General features: G+C 37.4%; 1 protein-coding gene across 1 annotated transcript; it reads right to left on the reverse strand.

Moving 5' to 3' along the window:
• Positions 1-3,331: 3,331 nt before the first annotated feature.
• On the reverse strand, positions 3,332-4,276 carry LOC142850789 (olfactory receptor 52D1-like). Its single transcript, XM_075974697.1, has one exon. The coding sequence runs from the start codon at positions 4,274-4,276 to the stop codon at positions 3,332-3,334; it is 945 nt and encodes a 314-aa protein (XP_075830812.1).
• Between the last annotated feature and the right edge of the window lie 3,251 nt (positions 4,277-7,527).

Below are 7,527 nucleotides of genomic sequence, written 5' to 3' on the forward strand. Positions count from 1 at the left end.
TAAAATAGTGAAGAGGATCACATTTGCTAGTTCCTCTTTGATGTGGGAATCCCCTCTGTATGCTGTGAATACCACTGGACAATAAAGAACTGCTTTGGACCTATAGCAGGGCAGAACTTAGCTAGGCAGGGAAAACTAAACTGAATGCTGGATGAAAGGAAGTGGAGTCAAAGAGACGTCATGGAGCTGCCGCTGGAGACAGATGTGCTGAAACTTTGCTGGTAGGCCATGACCTCCCGGTAATGGGCAAATTAATGGAGATGGGTTAAATTATATGTAAGAGTTAGCCAATAAGAATCTAGAGCTAATGGGCCAAGCAGTGATTTAAATAAATAATATAGTTAGGGTGTGGTTGTTTCGGGAGTCTGGGCAGCCAGGAACCAAACAAACGGGTTCCCTACAACACCTGTTGACATCTGAGAAGTGCAGCTATTCCAGATTTAAGTCCTCTGTAGTCCTTTCCTTTGTTACATCCTAAACAACAGGATAGCCATTAACCTTAAACTTTTTAAAATAATTGATTGTAAGTGAAACATACATCTCAAGAAATTATCCTTTGGAAACCTTTCAAAATTTTATTTCATGAGTAATCTTATAGTCAGCGAAGAAAATAACTTCCTCCTGGCCACCTGGTCCTCAACTCTTCTTCTAAACAAACAGAATCATGGTAATGAGCAACAGAATGTAGATTCAGTCTTCGTGTCTTTTTCTAAATGTTAAATCATGTCTATAGACAAAACTCTTTTAAATCATCTTTTAGTCAGGTGAATGTGAATACAAAGAAGAACTCTGGAGATGTAGATCTTCTAGATCTCTTTCCCCAAGCCCTGCAGCCACAGAGTCATCATTGCACAAATTAGTGCTAGTTTCCTCAATAGTTGCTTCTTTCTTTCTTTTTTTATTTTTCCATTCAATTATTTACACTTCCTTCCCTCCTCCCAATCCCCTCCCACTCCCACATGCCCCCTCCTCCCTCTTCCACCCTGCTTGAGACAGGGTAAGGAACCCTGCTCTGTGGGAAGTCCAAGCCCCTCCCCCCTACATCCAGGCCTAGGGACCTGTGCATCCATATAGACTAGGGTCCCAAAAAGTCAGAACATGCCATAAACATAAGTCCCAGTGCCTTTATCAATGGCTTCTCAGTCAGCCCTCACTGTCAGCCACAGAAAGTCTGGTTTGACCACATGCTCATTCAGACCCTGTCCAGCTGGATTTGGTGAGCTCCCATTAGAACAAGTACACTGCCTCAGTTGGTGGACCAACTCCTCACAGTCCTGACTTCCTTGCTCATCTTCTCTCTCCTGCTTTTCAACTGGACCTTGGGAGCTCATTCCATTGCTCTGATGGGGGTCTCTGTTTCTATGTCCATCATCACCATATTATCCATTCTTCAATTGAGGGCCATCTAAATTGTTTCTAGGTTATGGCTATTACAAATAATCCTGCTTGAACAGAGTTGAACAAATGTCCTTCTGGCATGAGCTTACATCTATTGGGTACGTGACCAAGAGTTGTATTGCTGGGTCTTGAGGTAGAGTGATTCCCAATTTTCTGAGAAACTGCCATACTGATTTTCAAAGTGACTGTATAAACAATGGAGGAGTGTTCCCCTTACTCCACATCCTCTCCAGCATAAGCTATCATTTGTGCTTTTGATTTTAGCCTTTCTGACTGGTATAAGATGCTGTCTCAGAGTCATTTAGATTTGCATTTACCTGATGGCTAAAGATGTTGAGCAGTTACTTAAGTGTTTTTGGCCATTTGAGATTCTTCTGTTGAGAAATCTCTGTTTAGATCTGTTCCCCATTTTTTTTTAAGTAATGGATTATTTGGTATTAGATGTAAAGCAAAGGATAACCATCCTATAATCCCCGAAGAAGCTAGGTAACAATGAAAAATCTAAGGGAGACATACATGGATCCCCTGAGAAGGGGAAATAGACAAGAACTCCTGAGAAAATTGGGAGCATGGGGGAGGAGGAACAAGGGAGAGCAAGAGGGGAGGCGGAATAGGAGAAGGGGAGAGGGAAGAGAACATGAGTGAACTGGATGGCTGAGATTGGGGAAGCACAGAAAGGGAGAGTGAGGAAAGAAATAACTTGATTGAGGGATCCATTAAGGGGCTAGCAAGAAACCTGGCACTAGGGAAATTCCCAGGAATCTACAAGAATGACTCCAGCTAAGACCCTAAGCAATAGTGGAGCAGGTACCTGAACTGGCCTTCTGTGATCAGATGGATTGCTACCTTAATTGTCATCACAGAAACTTTATCCAGCTATTGATGTAAACAGATGCAGAAATTCACAGCTAGCACTGGGCCAATCTATCAGGGTCCAGTAGAAGAGAGAGAAGAGTGATAATGTGAACAAAGAAGTCAAGACCATGATGAGGATATCAACAGAAATATCTGACCTGAGCAAGTGGGAGCTCACTGATGTCAGACTGACAGCTGGGGAACCTGCACAGACACAAACGAGGCCCTATGAATGTGGGTGATAATTGTGTGGTGTGGGCCTGTGGGGTCACTGGCAGTTGGACCAGGATTTATTCCTACTGCTTGAACTTATTTTTAGAGCCCATTCTCTTTGGAGGGATACCTTGCTTAGTCTAGATATAGAGGGGAGGGCCTTGGTCCTGGATCAAAGTGATACGCCAGACTTTGTTGACTCCCCATGGGAAGCCTTATCCTCTGTAAGGAGTGGAAGGGGATGGGGTGGGTGGAAGGTGAGGACAGCAGAAGGAGAGGAGGAAGAGGGAACTGGATTGGTGTGTAAAATAAGAAAAGGTTGTTTTTAAAAATAAATTGAAAAAAAGAAAAAAAAATGAAGCTCTTGAGTCTTGAGAGATGACTCAGTGGTTAAGGCTGTTTTTCCAGCAAGGAGGCTTCTGTGTTATTCCTAGCACCAACATGGCGGCTCACATCTATCCATAAATCTCATTCCAGATTATCTGATCCCCTCTTCTGAACTGTGTGGGAGTTGGGCATGAAAATAGTGCATAGATTTACATTCAAGCAAATTACCCATAAACAAGCAAGCAAGCAAACAAATAAGTAAAAAAAACTAATAAAGGCAAAGAGGCTCTTTTTTGAAAAAAAAAAAACAATGAGACCCCATTTTGGAATACTTACATTTCATCTTGAAAGAGTTCTGAAATTCTCAGAAAAAATCTAGTTAAGGATCGCTAAGCAGAAATGACATTTGGATAGATTACTTCTTAGCAAAACAACACAATCATTGATCCTAGAAAAGGGTCTTAATAATGATACAAGCAAGTAAGGTCAAAATTGCAATGCTCCATTTTGATGTTACTCTACTACAAAACAGCAAAGTTCAAATTCTTTGAAAACTAAACAATTTAATGAACCTGTCTCTTATCTTCTTGGTTCTTACACCGTAAATAATAGGATCCATCATAGGTGGCACAAGAAGATACATATTGGCAACAAGTATGTGTACATGTGGAGCAACTTTGTGCCCAAACCTGTGGGTGAGGAAGGAGAAGAAGGCAGGAGTATAGAACACTAAGATGACACAGACATGCGAGCCACAGGTACCCAGAGTCTTGAGTCTGGCATCCTTGGAAGGGAGGTGGAAGACAGTATTGAGTATGAGGACATAAGAACAAATGATCAGTATGAAGTCCACACCCCCAGTGAGGAAAGCAACAATGAGGCTGTAGGCTCGGCGGATGCTCGTCTCAGCACAGGCAATCTTGATGAGGGCCATGAACTCACAGTATGTGTGGGAAATTGTATTAGTCTTGCAATAGGGAAGCCAGCGTAGCAAAAAAGGGTGAAGACTGAGAAAGGCCACTCCCCGAAATACAATAGCCAGGCCCATTGCCCCAGTTATAGTGTGTGTCAAAATAGCTGAGTGTCTTAATGGGTTACAAATGGCCACATAACGGTCAAATGCCATCCCTACAAGGAAACCAGACTCCATGGTTGAGCAAGAGTGGATTAGGAAGACCTGAGTGAGGCAAGCTTCAAAGGGAATCTCTCCATCATTAAACCAGAAGAGACTGAGAAGTTTGGGAACAGCTGTAGTGCACACCACAAGATCAGCCACTGCCAACATGCAGAGGAAGAGGTACATTGGCTCATGGAGGCTGGAGTCTGTCTTGATGATGAACAGAAGTGAACAGTTTCCCACGAGTGCCAAAATGTAGCCCATGCAAAAGGGGATGGAAATCCACATGTGTGCTGCCTCCAACCCAGGAATGCCAATGAGAATGAAGGTTGAGGGATGGACATCAGATTTATTGTATATCAACATGGTAAGTGTGAAATGTATGTGTATGTTACCTTTAAAAAGATGATATTAATCTGAATTGGAGGCCAGCCTGGACTACAGAGTGAGTTGCAGGACAACCAGGACTACACAGACAAACACTGTATCAAAAAACAAACACACAAAAACACAAATTAATAAAAAGATAAAGAAACAATATTAATTTATAAATATTTAAAAGAGGGAAGTAAATATATAGGGAGATGTATTCCACAGATCTACTGGAATTCTTGTAAATATCTACATACAAATCATTTCATTATATAGTATAATCACCTAAAGTTATAGTCAGTCTTGAAAACAGCATCCCTTAAATTCAAATCTAGATTTTACTAGCAGTGAAAGCTAAAAAAGTTTTATTTTTTCTTTATTGAGATGCATTTAATTATTGTATCTTCCATGCAGTAAACAACCTTAATATCTTTTTCTATATATTGACTTCTCTATTTTCATTTATATATTTTTGTATTAATATTTTTCCTTAAAAAGTAAAACCAACTGGAAATTAATGAATACATTCATTAATTATGAATGTATTCATTAATTATGAATATATATCATAGTTCTCACTATGGATATAGAAAAATAAACATTAGAGTGTTATATGAGACATGAAAGGAGATGTTCCACACAGAATTTATAGTTTTTTAGATGTTAGTAACTATTTTCATAAATTCCAGTTCATTCAGTACTTAAACTGTTGAGACAAGAAGACCAATATTTAGGAAAATGTTTCAATGTTATGAAATGATTGGAAGAACATTCATCCACCTCTGACTGACTATTATTAAAAGTGATGTCAAAACTAGGATGAGAACTGAGTTAGAAGATGATCAAGGCACAGCATTGGCCTCATGCATGCAGAAATATGTTGGCTCTTAGGCAGTGATTCTTGCATTAATTTTATTGGAATTAGCAACCTCAGCTCCCATGATTTCATTTTATATATCATATTAGTCAAGCAATGCTCACTCATTTAAGTTGACACTACAGGCATTCTACTCTATCCGAGCCATTCTAATTTGCCAGGAAAAGGAACATTTCTCTTGTATCATTTAATATCAAGCTTAGGATCATATTGCCATTTGTTGATCACATTAGTTTTGTTTTAGACTATTAGAATGCTACTAAAATCACTTTTTTAAAGCAAAGAAAGCCAGCCTACAATTCACAATCTCAGACAACCTAGACAACAAAGAGGACCCTAAGAGAGACATAATCTTCATGGGAATTAGAAAAAGACAAGATCTCCTGAGCAAATTAGGAGCATGGGGTCCATGGGAGAGGGTTTAAGGGGACGGGAGAAAAACGGAGGGGAGCAGAGAAAAGTGTATAGCTCAATAAAATCAATAAAAAAGAAAAGTAATTGAAGGTGTACTGAAACATTTGCATTTATTATAATACATATGTATACACCACCGAGTGCTTTTATTATGTATTTTTATTAATCAACCCTTAAGCCCTTACCCAACAATGTCTGAACCAGAAAGTTCATAGAAGGCTAGTCATTAATAATGAATTCGTGGTGGTGCATGTCTTTAATCCTAGCACTTGGGAGGCAGAGACAGGCAGATCTCTGTGAGTTTGAGGCCAGACTGGTCTACAAGGCTACAGAGAAAACTTGTTTTGAAAAACCAGAAAAAAAATAGTATTTTAGACTCTTAGCCTGTTTACGACGTTTCCTGTCCAAAGAATTATTTAGTTCACTATTTTACTTACAGTGACTGCAGGGATATATATTCTTTGAGGCTTGGAAGAACTGGACACATGTATGTGAAGAGCCCCAGAATGTCTAGGTCATGGCGTTTGTAAGTCACGGCAAATATTGAACAGAAGAAGAATCTAAAAATAACAAATTATTTAAAAGTTATGTAATGATATAAAAGTTAATATTTCCAATTTTCAGTAGATAGTAGAGTCATGTTTTTTTCTGAGAAAAATTCACACATTATGAAATGTAAATGTCATTCATGAGTACTGATTAAACCAATTGCATAGATAAACAGTTGATAGATAACAAATCCAGACATTGATTTCAGAATCTTCATGCTAAATCCCACTATTAAATTACCCTAATTATATAATACTATAGTGATGTTGCAAGCAACAGAAATATGGATATGGATAAAGATGCATCCCCGCCACTGTTATTGATGGATTATGATTGATGTCCCTATTTTGGAATGTCACAAAGAACAGACTCTAAAACTTAGATCTTCTTTCTCATAAACCCCTTTCCAATGCATCCACTCAATCAGGAATGCTTAATACAACTAACAGACACACTCTCTCAGTCTTAGCCTTCTGCTGCTCTGGGGTTAAGTTTATGTGTGCACTTCCAGAAAAATATATTTTTATTTAGCTTCCAAAATTTTATTAAAATTAAATTCTGTATATTTTGTTCTATATTTAGGGCTTCTAATATTCTTTTTTATTGAAAATATTCTGATTATTTTCTGATCAAGATTTCCTTCCTTCCAATTTCTTCCTATTCTTCTCACTTTCCCAACTCTACTCTTTGCCTTTTCTTTCTCTTTTCTTAGAAAGAAAACAGGTAAATAAAGAAACAAACAAAAAACAAATAAGCCAGAATTTTAAAAAGAACACACACACTGGGTATATTTAAAATTTCTCCTTTGCTATTTTTTCTTACCTTTATACAGTGTAAACATTTTTCTCAGTAGAAAATAGGAGTAGGTTAAGGAAGAAAATAGTCCAGACTATGGTATTTGCAAATGTGCAATAATTATGCTTAAAATGAGTTTCACCACAACTTTAATCATTAAATTGAAAATGAAAATAATATAAATCACAGAATGGCAAGATTAATACTAAATATTTTAATAAAAACATGGAAAATAATAGGTTAACCATTATTGTTAAAATAATGTTTAGGCAGAGTAGCCTAATGAATTGAAACTCTATCAGTTATATATGTACACATAAAATTCAATGCAGTAAGTCATTATTATGATACTATCTGTAGTAAATGATATTGAATTATTCATAATATTCCACTATAAGATAATTATACTTAATTACAATTTTAATATTATAACTTAGGGTAATTTAATAGTGCATGTTTCTATAAACTTATATGTACATCATATAAAGTAAGCATTATTTTTCCAATGTTACTGAGGTATACACACAAACTTAAACACATATGGATGTATGTATATAATACAAACACATTTATACTGAGTGCTTTATAAACAAACAAAATCTATATGGGT

The sequence above is a fragment of the Microtus pennsylvanicus genome, chromosome 5, assembly GCF_037038515.1.
Source record: "Microtus pennsylvanicus isolate mMicPen1 chromosome 5, mMicPen1.hap1, whole genome shotgun sequence".
NCBI lineage: Eukaryota > Metazoa > Chordata > Mammalia > Rodentia > Cricetidae > Microtus > Microtus pennsylvanicus.

Bases quoted from the DNA above. Each gene is read 5' to 3' on its own strand.
- LOC142850789 (XM_075974697.1), bottom strand. From the start codon at position 4,276: ATGTTGATATACAATAAATCTGATGTCCATCCCTCAACCTTCATTCTC.